Source organism: Anabrus simplex, chromosome 1, assembly GCF_040414725.1.
Source record: "Anabrus simplex isolate iqAnaSimp1 chromosome 1, ASM4041472v1, whole genome shotgun sequence".
In the NCBI taxonomy this organism is placed as follows: domain Eukaryota; kingdom Metazoa; phylum Arthropoda; class Insecta; order Orthoptera; family Tettigoniidae; genus Anabrus; species Anabrus simplex.
This window is the reverse complement of record NC_090265.1, coordinates 1,767,366,760-1,767,385,493: the sequence shown is the minus strand read 5'-3', so window position 1 is coordinate 1,767,385,493 and position 18,734 is coordinate 1,767,366,760. Positions and strand designations below refer to the sequence as shown.

Below are 18,734 nucleotides of genomic sequence, written 5' to 3'. Positions count from 1 at the left end.
TCAAACATACCTTAAATAATTCAGATGCCTTAATACTACAATTTAGAGGGGATTGAGCGTTGCGTTAAAATACGACACACACAATTTACAGAATGCTGGAGTCTATTCTTGAAGCATCTTACATTTTTGGGAAAATGCTTTAAGACAGCTGCAGGTAATACATTCTAATCATCAATTCCCCGATTTTCAAACGAATATTCACCACAGTTAGTTTTCTGCAATCTGCCTTTTACTTTATGCTGATGATCTGTCCTGTTTGTGTAACAGGGCTTTTCTAGTCGGCTGTTCAACTCTCCCCAAGCTGGCTTATTCGTGTAGGCATTATACACGGCATTTATTTCTGTGTTACAAATTATTCCAAACCTGAAGTATCATTTTCATACATAACTGTTACGTTTTATCTTTTTTTTTTGCAGGAGCACCTGAATCTCGTGGGCAACGACGAAGCCTTGGGCCCGGTGTTGTTGTCAGTGAAGACGGAGATGGTGGCATCACAGGAGCAGATGAGGATACTGCTGCGCCTCAAGACGGGTACCATGCACGAGCAGGTGCCTTCCTCGTGTCTCGCGCCGCAACCGTCGCCAATACGCATTGCCAAGGTATGATAATTGAATAAATATTTGAAGTCACAGAATGGAAGTTGCCCTACAGCGCGAAGCGGAAGAGAACTGAGAAGATATACAGGGTGTACCAGAACTATACCGACAAAAAAATAATCAGGGATGCTCTTTGTGTTATGTTACGAACGATGCTACAATCGGATCGGCGGAGAAGATTTGTCTTTTTGAGAAAATTAGGTTACATTGTTACTTCCGGACGCGCGATTCAAATTGACGAACTCGCCGTATTTGGTATGCCGTGCTTCAGGGAAGAGAAGGGGGGAGAGAGAAAGTGGGGTGTACAGTATGATGGAGACAGAGATAATGCACAAGTTTCCTCGTTGGACTCGCACAGGATTGTCCTTATCTCTTACAGGCAATATCAACAGTTCGTAACTGCACAGACAGTACAAGAACGCACTGTAATTAAGACACACGGGAATGCACCAGATCGTTTCTCCTCTCGTCTGGTTGGTCTCAGTAACGCTCTTTACTATTTAACATGCTCAGAGATGCCACGCTGTCGCCCCACGATTGTGTATTCCTTCACTCACAACATTGTAAATGGAATGAAATACTGAACAAAGGACACATTACGCCCAATTGTTTGATTACAGTAGATGTTTTAATCAGTAGCGGCGATTAGAGGGGGGGGGGGACAGTTGCCGCCCCAATTTTTGGAGAACATGCTGTATTACATTTTTATTCGCATTTTTGCCGAATGAAACTAGGAATTAGAGGAATTGTTTTTAAAAAGCAATTTGTACAAGCCCTGTTGTCTTATCAGCTAATGCTTTCCTTTATTTTCTTTAATTATTACAAAAATTATTAGCGGACACACGCACAAAATGTCGTTCGTCCTGGCTGACCAATTTGTATAGCACCACAGCAAGCAGTAGCGAAACTACTTGGAGTCATTTGAGGCAATGCCTATACTATGAAATACGATTAAACATAAATATCGTAACAAATTTATCTGCTGTTGTTATTGTGTTAAATCAACAATAATCTCTTTTGTATGTGCTACATGATGACAGCAGATGATGTGCTTCGCTGATCGCTCCGTTTTTTTTTTTTTTTTTTTTTTTTTTTTTTTTTTTTTTTTTTTTTTTTTTTTTTTTTTTTAAGTCAGCTTGACGACTGGCGCGGGGTGGTGGAGGGAAGGTAGGTTTACCGCCCGCACTCCTCTCACGGCAAAGTCTAGACCCCAGAGAGGCAAGCCTCATGTGTTATTTGAGAGCGTAGTAATTCCCAGCACGAAGGTGACAATGAAGTAGTGGTACCCTATTGTTAAGTGTGTGCTTTTCTTTGGAATTAGTGGGAAATCCGTGCAGTAGGTTATTGGCTTTATTTGTAACAATTCAGACATGGACTGTTAGTTGCGTAAAACGAGACTGGCATCATCCGGTTGAAAATCGCGTTGAAATGATATGTGATGTAGGCCCCTTCGGGAACTTAACGAGTCTTTTGAACTCTTTAAAACGTAAACCGTTCTCATCTTGGACTTACGAAGAGAAGTGTGAATCCAAATACAAAAGATGTACCGTATGCCTAATCTGGTTATTAACTTATTAATTATTTTGACGGTAAAGTAGCGAGAAAATTTCCATTTTCTTGGTATACACGATATTTGTGGTTGACAGCCTGTTCCGAAACCAAGAACCTTTTTCGTTACACGTGTGTTTTGTTTGGTGGTGACACCTTAATTATGCAAATGGAAATACGGTTTGACGATTTTTAAAGCATCCGGTTTGTTGAGTTGTTAGATCCAAATCAGTTCATAGTTTACAAAGAGAGCTTCCCTGCTATTAAACAAAGCAGTCTTATGAACATTTATCCCTTTTTAATAGGGAAAGATTGGAAAATGAACTGATTAACATTTATTCCGATATAGAAAAAAATTTGTCCCCTCAAAAAAATTGTATTATATTGGCCTCAATGACCTTGAACCAGTGTATGAGGAAGAATCAAATTGATTCATTTTAATATTAACATTTCCTGTACCGGGCAAGTTGGCAGTGCGGTTAGATGCGCGCGGCTGTGAGCTTGCATCCGGGAGATAGTCTGTTCGAATCCCAATGTCGGCAGCCCTGAAGATGGGCTGGGGCTGTACCTTAATTAAGGCCACGGCTGCTTCCTTCCAACTCCTAGGCCTTCCCTATCCCATCGTCGCCGTAAGACCTGTCTGTGTCGGTGCGACGTAAAGCCGCTAGAAAAAAAAAAAAAAACATTTCCTGTGGACACGGCTTCCTCTGTAAGGAGTATGATCACTCTGAAGAGGATAAAAACAATTCTGCGTAATTCAATGAACATTGGAAGACTCAGCATTCTTAGTACCATTTCCATCAAGAAAATGCTTGTGAAGGAATTGATGAGTGATCAAGTATTGAAGGACCGTGTGATTGACCATTTTACAACCAAGAAAACTCGACTTACGGAACTCCTCGAAAAGAAACTTTAAGGTAAGATTTCCTGCCTACCCATTAACTAATAGCTTCGCCACTGACAGCAAGTAGTGAAGACTTTGCACGTGCTCTAAGAGTAGCAGGGGTGTATATTTATTTATTTATTTATTGCCAAGGTCATGGACACTGAGGTATGATTCACCCGCTTGATGCGCGCATTGGCCAGTCTGGCACTCTCTTCATTGTCTGTTAGGTTCTTGGTGTGTAGTCAAATACTAAATTATTTTAATTGTATAATCACGCCGTACTTGTATTTAATTGTAATAAATGCGTAATATTGTTCATTTGGTGAAAGTTATATTGTGTAGTATTGGATCAAAATCTTAAACAAACTATTATTACCGCACTTAAATTGGTAAACTCTGAAGTTTTGCCTCTCTGTCGAAATTCCTCAGATAGCATCAAAAAACTTAACCTTTTGTAGCTTGTTTCTTCAGTTTTGATGTATATAATCCCCACCCCCACCCACTCTATCCACAAACCCGGGTACTGTTTGTTGTCTGTATATTTTTTGCCCCTGCACTTTTAATCCCCAATCGCCGCTACTGGTTTTAATTGCCCCCCCCCCCCCCTCCAATACACAATTCACAACGGTGTAGTAGTGAGTGACCTTTTGGACTTTGTTCAGGATGTGTGATGTGTCGCGAACGACCTGAAAAGCTGCCTGTGTTCTTTATATAAGTTCATCCTCTCTTTCTACGGGGTTTGCATGGTAACAAGACAGGAGGTCTTAATCATTGAGTGACTCCACCTTTACAATACTATACAATGTTACTCCTTTCTATTTTATTTTGAAAAGGCACGTGTTTCATCTGTTCTTTGTGAGACATCTTCAGCCTAAAACTATTTTAATAATAAACACATGATATTCTTGATAACACTAAAAACAATGACTTATCCTTAAAATGTGTAAAAGATGACTCAATCTGTCATATGTAAACACAGTTACAAAAACAGTTCGTGTTGTTGAGAAATATCATAGGAACAAATTACTAATTGATAAAAGTTCCGTTGACTTTTAGTACTCAAAATCTATGTACGGTTTTAAAGAGTTTAGGCATAGATATCAAGGATAATTTAATAAAAAAACCACCTATTCAATACTTTCCACGTTTAATGTGGTTATTATTTACATGATTTTATGTAGACTTATTTGGTCAGGTACATGTTTCACCCATTATTTTGGGCATCTTCAGCCTGTAAACAACCTTTAGGTCAAGGTTTGGGACCTTTTTAACCAATATAAACATACCTATATATACACTATATACAACATATACATTATATACAATATATACAAACATAAGTTAATACAGTTAAGTTTTTTGGTCCTAATCTATCTAATATGGAAAATGTCCAAAACTAAAATGGATCTTCTTTTCGGTGAAGAGGACTGCATATCGAGGTTTATGTGACCCCTGTAACATATTAAGTTCTTGACGTATCGTGTCTGGTGACAGGATGTGTCGTCAACAATAAGTGGAGATTGAACTGATTGTAGGTTGGTCAAGATTGAAAATAAAAATTTAAATGTGTTTAAACTTGGCAGTTCTATTCTGGTTAACTTAAAATGTTCAAAAATAAAAATAAAATGAAACGGATCTTCTTTTTTGAGAAGGGGTTGTATTACAAAAAAGAAGATCCGTTTCATTTTATTTTTATTTTTGAACATTTTAAGTTAACCAGAATAGAACTGCCAAGTTTAAACACATTTAAATTTTTATTTTCAATCTTGACCAACCTACAATCAGTTCAATCTCCACTTATTGTTGACGACACATCCTGTCACCAGACACGATACGTCAAGAACTTAATATGTTACAGGGGTCACATAAACCCCGATATGCAGTCCTCTTCACCGAAAAGAAGATCCATTTTAGTTTTGGACATTTTCCATATTAGATAGATTAGGACCAAAAAACTTAACTGTATTAACTTATGTTTGTATATATTGTATACAATGTATATGTTGTATATAGTGTATATATAGGTATGTTTATATTGGTTAAAAAGGTCCCAAACCTTGACCTAAAGGTTGTTTACAGGCTGAAGATGCCCAAAATAATGGGTGAAACATGTACCTGACCAAATAAGTCTACATAAAATCATGTAGATAATAACCACATTAAACGTGGAAAGTATTGAATAGGTGGTTTTTTATTAAATTATCCTTGATATCTATGCCTAACGTCATCTTCAGTACGGAACAATAATGAGAGTTGTTACTTGTAATTTAAAGAGTTTGCCAAAAACAGCTTTGGCAAATCTGTCTGTCCATTCTACTGGACCGATTTGCTTCATTTTTGTTTTATTCTCTCCGGAATTACCTGCCGGTAAGTCATGAGGCATTGATAGGTCTCTTAAGTTCAGCCAACTTTGAGTAATCATAATATGAAATCATTAAATGACCACTCCAATAATTGCAGGCAAAGGCTTACCCTAACCCGCAATACATTCTGGTTGCTAAGCAACTAACACACTCATTAATATTCTGATGTGATTTTCATCCTTAGTAATGACATTTCATGCAGCCATGTTTGATTACTACCTGTCAAGCCAGAGAGTATACACTTTCTGTGATCACCGAAGAATACTATTCTCTGCTAGATACTCTTTGATTCTCTGACCTTCCCCAGCTTCTGAATATACCCAACAGATGGCAGAACGTTCCTAATAACTTACCTGCTGCTAAGAAAAAACAGTCCACGTACGTACAGACGGGAAGGTATCAAGTCTACTAGCGTTCCGTATGGCCATTAAAAAAGCTCAAGGACAAACTCTTGAAAAACCTGAACCAGTATTCAACCACAGCCAATTGTATGTTGTGCTATTACGGGCAAGATCGTTTTGAAAATGTCAAGATCCAGATACGGGAAAATGGTCTAAGCACAGAGAATATTGTATGGAAAGTAGTGTTACGGACTGCTTTACGAATGAATCAGTTATTATGTACCAGCAATAAATGTTCATAAAGCTATTGTAAACTACATGACTACAACAGCCATATCGAGAAGAGTTATCTGACCTATTTACAAGGAACGCTGCGGAGCAGCATGGATCCACTAGTAAAAATTAATATGATGATCACTGTGTTCTAAAAGCGGAAATAAATCTTGAATTAGCTTGTCATCTCAAGTTTATGGAAGTTTGAGTACGGTACTTATGTGTCTGGTTAAACAGGGCTTGTTTTTCTAGGTGGAATTTCTCAATATGAAGCCAGACAAATATATTATTGGTATGTGAAAAGTTCTAAAAAGAAAAAAAGATATGAAATTTATACAAAATTCTGAGGCTGAAGATGTCTGACAAGGAAGAGATGAAACATGTCCCTTTTTAAAATGCTTAGGCTGACAATACGGATTAATTATAAAATTTATTTCTTATGGTTCGCATAGTAGTCAATTTGTGCAGAACAAACTGTACACTGCCTACTGAGGCTGGGAAGCGACTCTGTGAAACGAACGAGAAACTTGTGCATTTGCACCGAGCATTATCTCTGTCTCCCGCTTCCCCTCCCTTCCCTACTCTGACGCACAGCAAAAACGGCAAGTTCAATGATTTGAATTGCGCGCCCAGAAGTAATAGAGTAACCTCATTTTCTCAAAAAGGAAAATAATCTCCACCAATCCGATCGCACCTTTGTTCTTAACACAACACGAAGAGCACCCCTAACTATTTTTTGTCTGTATAGTTCTGATACACTCTGCAAGGAACACTTATTAAGATATGCTCAGTAACAGGCCAGTGTGCTTAGAGAGAAATAAAACTCAAAAGGGCAAGGAAAATCACCACATCTTTATACTTCATTTTCAAATACATTGGCTCTCTCCTAACCGATTCCAGTTCTTCTACATCCATTTCTTCTTAGCTCATTTCTGCATCCCAGCTTCATTGAAATTGTATTTATTCCTTCAAATGTGTTTGTTGTTCTACCAGAACAGGAAGGGAAATTTTTATGTCCAGTGCAATTTACAATAAAAAATAATGTTCGGTATACAGCCTGGTGAATTAGAAAGATCTTGTTAACTGCACAAGGTTGTTGTTCCCTTTGTGTCCTGCAGTGACCCAAGCGGAGAGGCAGGGAAGCGTGGAATACTTCCCGTTGGGGTCACAAGCCCAGTGAGGCATGCCACTTGCTCACAGTGGAAGGAAAGCATCAAAGCATGGAGACACTTAAAATGAGACAGGCAGGATGTGGTGGGGCAGGCAGGAAATACAGCCATAGTTCCTGTTCTGTAGGCTAGGGCTACTGCACTGTTATGTATTTTGGAATTCTGATATAAATGAACAATAATTATTGAAAACAAGAAGTTCATAATTTAAATAAAAGCAGACCTGCGTTCATATGACCCCTCCTCCAGTGACAAAAATGGTTTATGGTGTTAAAGAGTTGACATTTCTTGTAGACCATGTATGGCAAGTAATGAAGCATTGGAAATATTCCAGAGAAAAAAGAAAAAACAAAAAGGTAGTTTAATGAAAGAAGTTACCAACTTTTGATCTGATTTAATCTCAATCAGTCAATCAATCAGTCGCCACTGATCTGCATTTAGGGCAGTCACCCAGGTTGCAGATCCCCTATCAGTTTTTTACCTGTTTTCTTAAATAATTGCAAAGAATTTAGAAATTTATTGAACATCTCCCTTTGTAAATTGTTCCAATGCCTAACTGCTCTTCCTATAAAGGAATATTTGCCCTAATTTGTCCTCTTGAATTTCAACTTTATCTTCATATTGTGATCTTGCCTACTTTTATAAGCACCACTCAAACTTATTCATTTACTAATGTCATTCCACACCATCTCTCCACTAACAGCTCAGAACATACCACTTAGTCGAGCAGCTCGTCTTCTTTCTCCCAAGTCTTCTCAGCACAAACTTTTCAACATTTCCGTAACACTACTCTTTTGTTGGAAATCACCCAGAACAAACCGAGCTGCTTTTCTTTGAATTCTTTCCAGATCTCGAATCAAGTAATCCTGGTGCGGGTGCCATACACTGGAACCATACTCTAGTTGGGGTTTTACTAGAGACTTGTATGCCCTCTCCTTTACATCCTTTCTACAACCCCTAAATACCCTCATAATCATGTGCAGAGTTCTGTATCCTTAATATACAATCCCATTTATATAATTACACCAATGAAGATCTTTCTTTATATTAACACCTAGGTACTTACCTCATAAGGAACTTTCACCCCATCAACACCGTAATTAAACCTGAGGGGACTTTTTCTGTTAGTGAAACTCACAACCTGACTTTTAACCCCATTTATTATCATACCATTGCCTGCTATTCATCTCACAACGTTGAGATCTTTTTGGATTTGCTCACAATCTTGTAACTTCTTTTGTTACTCTGTACAGAATAACATCATCCACAAAATGCCTTAGCTCTGTTTCCACTTCTTGACTCATCTAATTTGTATACAGTATATAAGATAACATAAAGGTCCAATAATACGAACCTAGCATCAAATTAAGTTCTTGAAAATGTTGTGATAATTCATTTATATTGGTCAATTCAATCAACAAACAACATGCGAGTATAATATTTGTATAACTTTCCAAATTTAGCAAGTTACATAGTTACTCAACGAGCAGATGAAGTCTTTGACAGGGCACCTCTAATATCAAAAATAGTTACAAAAGCTATTCTGATAACAAAATTGATAACTTATCCAAATACCCAACTGTCAGCCCTAAATGGTGCAGTTCTTTTTGAGTTAATGCAGATTTTGACTCCCTTTCATCCTGAAATTATTTTCCTAAAAAATGTGATATTGGGTAAAAAAACCCGTTAATTTATTAAAGAAAAACCTATTCTGAAGGAATACCATTATCCTTTACCTTTACAGTTGTTGAATGATCAGCTGACAGTAGAAAAGTTCTCACCTGTGCTGTGTCCGCGGGCCTCACAGCTTATTGCAGCCTACGATGAGCATGTATTGGTTACCAACTTCAAATTCGGCGTCCTATATCAGAGATTTGGACAGACAACAGAAGAGGAGCTATTTGGAAACATTCACACTAGTCCAGCCCTGAATGAGTTCTTGGAGATTTTGGGACAACGCATTCCCCTCAAGGACCATAAAGGGTGAGACATATCTACCCTATATTCTTTCAAATATTAATTCTACTGGAACTTAGTTGTACACAATGTTTTTGATCCTGTGATAAATATCTCATTTCTGTGTATTATTATTATCATAACCACCATCATCATCATTTGAAGGGATTTTTTAATACAAATTTTGTTTCTTGCATAGGTATCGCGGTGGATTGGATACTCAGTTTGGACAGACTGGAGAGGAAGCCATTTATGAAGTATTTCGAGAAAGAGAAATTATATTCCATGTCTCGACTCTTCTTCCGTATACAGAAAATGACCCGCAGCAACTCCAACGCAAGAGGCACATTGGTATGTGAGACTGCACATTTTAAAATGTATTTTACTGAAAGCAGTTTTGATATGAGTTATCAGCACTACGATTTAACCCTGGAAATGTATACCGGGACAGTGAGTGTCCCAGAGAATTTTTAATTCGCAGCAACTTGGCATAGGCAACCCCTATAGTCTCGTACCTCCGTGACTTTTCTGTGACCTTTGTAGCTCTCAGGTCATACACTAATTCTGAGTGACGGCTGCTTTTATATCAAAACATATGTTTGGGGCATACATTTCCCCGGTGTACGGTTAATGAAACCATTTCTTTGTGGCCAGTTTGGTTTTCATCCTTTTTTAACATTACCTTTGTACTTTGTGTTAAGAGAATTTGAAATCTCATGCTTTGAAAGTGATGAAAATACTTTACCAGAATCATATAGGTCTGGGCCATGATGATTTCGTTGATGCTCTAGATAACTGTGGAAATAAACGTTGTTGAAAATGATGTGATAGAGAATATATTTTCCCCCTCGTGCTTCAGGTGAACTTATTTTCATGTTAGCAGAATTATTAATCCGATCCTAGGTATGACGAGGACTGGAAATCCCATCAACACTCAGAGGAATCCTCCTTTCTATTGCGTAAAAAGGGTATTTACGATACCCAGTCGGCCAACACCAGTCAGTCTCAGGTCTGAAATATCTAATAACTGCCCAAAGAGTCTAAAATAATTTTGCAGAGAGCAAAAGATATTCATATGCGAAAACCAAATGCTGGAGTTGTGCCAAAAGGTAGACATTTTTTTAATGTGACCTTTTTATTTTATTTCATTACCAGCAATTACAGAGCTATTCTAATTTGCAAATATATATTCACATATTGAAAATAATCCATTTCACTGATTTCATTATAAAATAAATTGCAAGTCTGAATGTTTAAAATATGTTTTTCTTTTGGGGGTACTTGGTGCCCTGGTGTACGGTTCCAGGGTTAAACATACAGTCGTTTTCTGTGTGCTTGCATTCAGAGGATAGTGGGTTTGAACCCTACTGTGGCAGCCTTGAAGATGGTTTTCTGTGGTTTCCCAGTTTCACACCAGGCAAATTCTGGTGCTGTACCTTAATTTCAGGCCACGGCCGCTTCCTTTCCAATCCTGGTCATTTCATATCCCATCGTCGCAATCGTTGGTGCGATATAACGCAAATTGAAAAACGTTTTCTGTGTCTGCTGTCAGTGTGACAGTCCTAAGGGCTTTTCAGTCTGTCGAACACATAGGTTAAATATATGGTAAATAATATACTAGAACATATCTGTAAAAAGAACACATTATTAAACAAATTTGTATTTTTATCCCTTGTTTAATAATTCTTTTTCTTCAATTGGCTTTACGTTGCATAGATATAGATAGGTCTTATGGCGACATTAACAACTACATTATCCAGGCCGATGGCAGCTACCACTGATTCAGTTGCCCATCACTGTATAATACCGTATTGTTCTTAATGCTTGGATTTCAGTCATAATAATTACTGTATTGGACTTATTCTCTTTTCAGGAAATGACATCGTAGCGATCGTGTTTCAAGAATCTAATACACCATTTTCTCCAGACATGATTGCATCACATTTCCTCCATGCCTTCATTGTTGTGCAGGTGCTGGATCCAAATAGCCCAAATACAAGGTTTGTATGTGGGATTTTATTATTTTTGTTTAAAGAAAATATATGAAGTGTTGTGTCAATTTGGATAAATTTTGAAGTGCCGTTAACATAGTTTGAACATGATGTAACTCCTCAGAATTAATCTGATGTGGATTGTTCTTCATTAGGTACAAAGTTAGTGTGACAGCTCGGGATGATGTGCCCTTCTTCGGCCCCACTCTTCCGAGTCCTGCTGTCTTCAAGAAAGGGCCAGAATTCAAGGAGTTCCTTCTCACTAAACTCATTAATGCAGAAAATGCATGTTATAAGGCTGAGAAGTTTGCAAAACTTGAGGTGAGAACGTTGTACGATTATCTCGCTAACCATTTTCAATAAAATACTCATTTAAATTAATAGGCTTCTTTGAAATTCAGATAAATATGGCAAGTGAAATTATATGGTATGATTAAAATTTAATTTATAAATGGTGAAAGGAAACATATTTAATTTTTGTATATTGTCCTAATTTCTTTAGTTTAATCTATAAAATTAGCAAAGGAAATATTAAATTTCATGTGTAAATCATGACTACCTGATAAGACATCAGTGTTCAAACAAATTTTATGTTGCAAAGATACCATTTCAAATTTTCTATAACATACTAAGAAATTACCTTTCCTGCTGCCTGTATTTGAGTTTTATCCTTGTTCGTCATTGACTAGGTCTCAACTATGTATGTTATCTAATACATCTAATACATTATTTTTTAAGCCTTCATAAATATTTGTTCCATAGTAGGGTCCATACTCAGTGATAGATAACACCCCTGAGCTGTATCTTGCTGATTTCCATATCTAGTCTTGAATTCTCCGTTGATTCACTTCCTAATTATTTGGAAATTCTGCACAACCTCGGTATGTCTTTGATTTTTAATGTTCTCCCATTATTTCATATCTTGTATTGTTACATAGTCAAATATGAGAAACACATAAAGAATAGGGAAGATATCTTTTTAACCAATAAATTTCACTTTTTAAAAAATATCAAGAAACCAGAGCCAGGGGTTAGTGGATAAAAATTGCAGATCATCTTGTCATCGTTGTCGTTTTCATCATCATTTTCATTTCTCCTCCCTTGTCCAGCTTCTGCCAGGTTGGTGTATTGATGGCACTTCTCCACCGTTGTCTCTCCTTCCACCACTCCTCTTCATTAATTTTATTCCGGTCCAGTTTTCTTTATCATATACAGTAGAAGTCCTTTATAGCGAGTACCGCATATAACGAGAACCCCGTTATAATGCCAATTTTTTGCTGTCCCTTCAAAATTCCTGTATTAAACTGTGTATGATCCTTCGGTTACAGCGAGAGCCCTATCACTGAATCATTCGTTATTACGATCGCTTAAGCGCGCACGATTTTTCCCATTACCAATATTTATGCACCCCAGCAATGTGGTCGATTTACCTTCGGTATCGTTTCCTCGCTATTTCCACTAGCGAGTTCTCTCGTCGACATTCGAAGGCGATGTCAGGGTCGATTAGTAACACCCGTCGATTGCTGTTCCATAAAGAAAATTCGAAATGAAAGAGGACATTTTCGTAATAAATGCGTAAATAACGTGTCCGATAATAACTGTTGTTAACTCATTAAAAATAAAGGCTGACTAAATGATCGCTTAATTTTAATGCTAAATACTACAATTATGTAAGAATGGGATAACCTTGTGATATGGCAGAGTGCATTCAGAGGTTAGTTTATATTTTCTCGCATCTAGTTAAATTACGGAAAGGCTATTATCATGTAAATTTATAGTGAGAAAGTTATAATTTCTCTACTGGCACTTAAAGCATGTTTTCATCATACGTATAGTATGGTTAAGTTAGGGTAGGTGACGCTGTTTGAATAAGAAAACTGAAATGTTTGCCACAAAATGCGATCAGTCATCTTTGGTACAGTATAGTTTTCTCACTATGTGCATTTGCTAGCTCTCTCGTCAAAATTCGAAGGCGATGTTGGAGTCGATTCGTAATACCCATTGACTGCTGTAATGTACCAAAAATTCTAAACGAAAGAGGATAACACGTTTTCGTAATAAATGTGTAAATAACGTGGCCGGTAGCAGTTGTTAACTCATTAAAAATAAAGGCTGAAGTTAAGTAAAAATGTGATACACCTCAAGATATGGCAGAGTACAGCACTGATTTCAGAGGATAGTTCATATTTTCTCGCATCTAGTAACATTTCTGAAAGCCTATTCACATGTAAATTTTTAGCAAGTATGTATCATTTCTCTATGTGCATTCCAAATATGTTTTCATGATACACATATGGTTAGGTTAGGTGATGCTGTTTGAAGAAAAGTCTGAAATGTTTGCCACAGAAGCATCTGAGTGATACCGTATTTCTCCGAATCCAAGACGACGTTTTTTCCCTCAGAATTTCATGCGAAAAATCAAGGGTTGTCTTGCATTGCCGGCCTAACAGTAACGAATACCACTGGCAACTACTGTGATAACCAAGCTGCTTCTTTTCACTCCTGCATGCGCACATATACACAAAACTCGTTGACAATAAACGGCCGCCTCTTTACTATACATCGCTAGCCGCAACAACCGGTTGTACAGTGCCTGTGTATAACGTCACTGGATCTTGGTAAATAGTGAAGAGAGAATGACGTTCTATAAGCCTCTACAAAAACGTTTCTCAAATCTGCAGAATGGCATCAAAACATTTGAGCCTTCGAATTCTTAGAAAGGCCATGGCTACTCAGTGGCAGAGTTATAACGTGTCTACTGTACCTGACGCTTAGTAAAACTAAGTTTTACAGACAGCAGGAACATTTTAATGATGGATAGTTGCTTTGTAAAGATATGCGGAACAGGGAAATTAACAATGGGTTCTGGTCGATATTATGATGCCAAATTTAAGTTAATGGTTATTAAACATTCGGAAATGTAGAATAATTGTGCATAGGCCTAACTAAAGCCAATATTTTATGTTAGCGTGAAGACAAAGATAGCTTAAAAAATGCGTACTGTACAGAAAATGTGACAAGGACGCTTTAAAGAAGTTGAAGATGAAATTGAGGTATGCGCACGAAAAACTCAAGGGCAGAATGACCATACCGTGGCACAGTAAAATCTTTCCTTGACCTCCAACATACGCGATTAGGCCTATACATCGCTAGCCGCAGAAGTTTGCCGAACCCGGCAAGCGAGACGTGCGCGTGGTGGTTGCCCGTTATATCTGACGCTGAGTAAAAGTAACAGTTTTATAGGCAGCAAGATCGTCGTATTGTAGAGATGCATGGAATAGGTATTGCCGGCAAATTTTCAACAGTTTCTCTTCGGTATTACGATGCCAATTTTAATTTAATGGTCATTAAACCCGCATAAATACAGAATAATTGTGCAGCCACAAAGAAAAAATAAGGCATAACGAAAGCCAGTGTTCTGCGTCTAAAATGCGTACAGTACAACAAAGGCATTCATATGATTTTACAAAGCAGTTTTAGAGCCTGATTTACATTTTTGAAGGAAAAAGTGGGGTTCGTCTTGGATACGGAGAAATATGGTACTATAATTTTTTCAGAATGAAGTTGAACTCACAGTTTCACAAAAAATAACAAACAAGTAAGCCGTAGTGTGGATACCATCTGCAGAACAAATTGATTGCCTTTTCATACTGATTTTAATGTGTGTGGGGGGGGTTCTTCCGACTTTTATACAAAATTCGGGTATAACGACAATCCGGTATAGCAAGTAAATTTTTCGCTGTTATGAATTCTCGCTATAACGGACTTCTACCATTCCATCCATCTTGCTCTCGGCCTCCCTCTTTTCCTCTTTCCTTCTGTCTTAGCCTTCAACACTTAAATGGTATCCTTCCCTCCTGCATTCTCATAACATGTCCAAACATCTCAATTTATTCTTCTCCATCCTGTCACTCAGTTATTCTACCCCTATATCTTTTCTGACTTCAACATTTCTTGCTCTGTCTCTCCTTGCCTACCCTCCCATGCTCCTAAGGAAATTCATCTCACCGGCCTGAATTTCACTCTCATTTCTTGCTGTCAAAGTCCAAATTTCTGATGCATATGTTAATATGTTAATGTTAATCTTGTACATTATCTCTTTACATTTCATAGGAACTTCTGTTCCGCACCAGGTTCCTTAAATTCTGGTAGAATGTATTTCCCACTTGTACCCTTCTGCTGATCTCCTTTCCAACCTTCCACCTTGTCTTATATGACCATATTTTTTGGGTTAAATAAAAATTGATGTGCAGTAAATAAAGCAAGCTTACGTTGAGAAAGTTTTTACTTTGCGGGGACCGCTTGTGTATTAGTACTTGATTAATGACAGTGTTTTTATTGTATAAATAGGTATACAAATATTTTCTTGCTTGTATAAATATACTAATTTGATTTTCAGTAGTTACTTGCATCCGAATATTTTTCTAATTATTACTTATGTTCTTTCCATAGCTGCGAACCAGAACTTCACTGCTTCAGTCACTGACTGATGAGTTACGGGAGAAGTCTCGTGAATTCCTTGGCTCTGGCGACTCTCCAAATTCAGCACCCGACACACCCAAGTCAGATGGCGGTAGTGGAACTGGCGGCGCAGGCAGTCGCTTCATCGACACCGTGCGCAAAGCGTTGATTGCCAGGGTGCGTAGTCAGAGCGTGGATAATAACTTGATCACAGCTGGGAGTCAAGTTTATAAGAAGACACCTGCTCCTCAGCCACCGCCCTCAATACCAGAAACGGCCACACCATCGGTGAGCTTGCAGTAAAAGCTAGCACACTGTTTTCTTGTCATGCATGCCTCAATTTGCAGTCTCCTCTTCATTTCCTTTCATTTCCTTCAAAATCTGGAGTGTTATTCTTTGGGAAAATTGAATAGAAGTTTGAAAGGAAAGTATTACAGATGCAAAATCTTGAAGCAGTACATGAGCACATTTTAATTTCAGGGTTAATTAATGAAATAAAATTAGTTAAATATTTTGTTTACAAAATTCTTTAGTTTATATGAAACTTTAAACAGTAAAAAATAAAACAAACACCCCATTAAAGGACTTGTTGTACCGAGGCAACTACTGTCCAGCCAGGCAACCTATCGTGGTTAGCCATATTGCTTGGCAACAATTTTTTTTAGCTTTTAACATTATTTATTGGTACGTGCCAGTACCCTATTCTAAATTTCTTACTGAACTGGATGGGGGGAATCACAGGATGTTGTATTAATAAATTTTATAAATTGCTCTTGTTTTCATATGTATTCAATTCTGAAGCAGTATTTTAGTTATTAGTCAATTTAATGGATTATACTCAACAGCTTGTATTCAGTCAGATTCATAACTGGCAAATAGAGTTGTAATGATTACTTTTTTAGTACCGGTAATTTTTACTTGTAATCATTACTTTTCATAAATTGTAATTTTTTACTTTTAATTTATTTCTTGAAATAAAATTCGAATTCTTACATTCTAGTAATCTGTATAAATCGCAATGAGTGTTTGACAACTTTGGAAGCCCAGTACTTGCAAGGCATGGCGCCAAGGACATAAAAGTCGAGGATACAATGTGCCCTGATTGTAATGCTGAACACTTGTCAGCGCCCACTGCTCTCAGAAACATCATACCTCCAGATGCCCCAAAAATCACATGCTTACCTCAATGCAATACCTATGGGGAATAACATATGACATACTCAAGGAGATTGATTGATTGATTGATTGATTGATTGATTGATTGATTGATTGGTTGGTTGGTTGGTTGGTTGGTTGGTTGGTTGGTTGGTTGTTGTAGAGTCCGCCCTACCCCTCCCGCCAATAAACAAGAACTAGTGGCGCCCATACGTACGACCCCCACCTCCCCATCCATTCATTGTTTCCCCCATTGACCATCGAGGATATGATAAGATTTATTACCATTACTTTGTATAATATCCACTCATTCCCCTGCCCCCCTGGTACTCATACCCTTACAGGCAGCAGCTAACAAAACATTGAATCTCCATTTTCGGACATCACACTCGGGATTGAATATCCATTTCTCTTTCACACCACTTGAGAATTCAGTATAGACTCCTGTTTTCCCCCGCACCAGCCTCATGCCCGCTCTGCATTATTTAAACCCTCAAGCACCCTTTTACATAATCATCATCCCCCAATATAAAAATTAAAGAGTTTCTTTTCTTGCTGGTGGTTTAACAGCGCACTAACACACTGAACGTTTTCGGCGACATAAGGATGGGAAAAGGCTAGGATTGGGAAAGAAGCAGACCCCAGCACCTTCCTGATGTGAAAATGGGAAACCGTGGGAAAACCAAACCTTGGTTGTTCCCTCTTTATGGTGATCAGAGCAGATAAGGGGATTCGGGTTGATGGATGAAAATAACAAAACCAATATTAAACTAAAAGTCACAAATATATGCAGAACAGGCAGTAAAGGAAATCAATGCAGAATTCGGGAAGGGAATCACAATCCAAGGAGAGGAAATCAAAACCCCGAGATTTGCCGATGATATTGTTATTTTATCTGAGACTGCAGAAAGTCTGAAGAAATTGCTGTATGGTATGGACAGAGTCTTGGGTAAGGTGTACAAAATGAAAATAAATAAGTCCAAAACAAAAGTAATGGAGTGCAATCGAATGAAGTCGGGTGATGCAGGAAATATTAGCTTAGGAAATGAAGTCTTAAAAGAAGTAGACGAATATTGTTACTTGGGTACTAAAATAACTAACGATAACAGAAGTAAGGAGGACATAAAATGCAGGCTAGCACAAGCAAGGAAAGCCTTTCTTAGGAAAAGAAATTTGCTCACTTCGAACATTGATACAGGAATTAGGAAGATGTTTTTGAAGACTTTCGTCTAGAGCATGGACGGTAACTAGCTCAGAAAGAAAGAGGATAGAAGCTTTTGAAATGTGGTGTTACAGAATAATGCTTAAGGTGAGATGGATAGATCGAATCACTAGTGAAGAGATACTGAATCAGACTGGTGAGAGGAGATCGATTTGGCTAAATTTGACCAATAAAAGGGTATAGAATCATAGGACACATCTTAAGACCCCCAGGACTTGCGCAGTTGGTGTTTGAAGGAAGTCTAGGTGGTAAGAACAGTAGGGGTAGACCAAGGTATGAATATGACAAGCAGATTAGAACAGATACAGGATGCAGCAGTTACATAGAATTGAAAAGTTTAGCCCAGGATAGTGTGGCATGGAGGGCTGCATCAAACCAGTCTGTGGACTGAGAACTCAAACAACAACAACAACAACAACAACATGTTCATCCATCCATTCATATTTCACACTCCCAATCGCTTACCCAACCATTTTTATCATCCTCAAAATATTCATTTCATATTTTGGATTTTTAAAATTTTCATCTTGTATTTTTCCTCCACTGGAACCCGACTCACTGTTGCTGTTTGGGCCATCAGTCCGTAGACTGGTTTGGTACAGCTCTGTGCTTGCTAGTGTCTTTAAGTCGCACCGACACAGATATGTCTTACAGCAGCGATGGGACGGGAAAGGCTTAGAAATGGAAAGGAAGTGGCCGTGGCCGTGGCCTTAATTAAGGTACAGCCCCAGCATTTGCCTGGTGTGAAAATGGGAAACCATGGAAAACCATCT

The 18,734-nt window shown here is 37.9% G+C and overlaps 1 protein-coding gene across 3 annotated transcripts in view; it reads left to right on the top strand.

Annotated features, from left to right (window-relative positions):
- Window positions 1–18,734, top strand: part of RapGAP1 (Rap GTPase activating protein 1) — a 486,157-nt gene that overhangs the window by 458,990 nt on the left and 8,433 nt on the right. For 2 of the 3 annotated variants that reach the window (XM_067138543.2, XM_067138545.2), the window contains 6 exons: window positions 417–599; window positions 8,921–9,159; window positions 9,332–9,483; window positions 11,006–11,132; window positions 11,279–11,444; window positions 15,576–15,872. In XM_067138543.2, the coding sequence (XP_066994644.2) occupies window positions 417–599; window positions 8,921–9,159; window positions 9,332–9,483; window positions 11,006–11,132; window positions 11,279–11,444; window positions 15,576–15,872 (1,164 nt within the window). The remainder of the gene's footprint in view (window positions 1–416; window positions 600–8,920; window positions 9,160–9,331; window positions 9,484–11,005; window positions 11,133–11,278; window positions 11,445–15,575; window positions 15,873–18,734) is intronic. The other variant, XM_067138544.2, reaches the window with a different exon arrangement.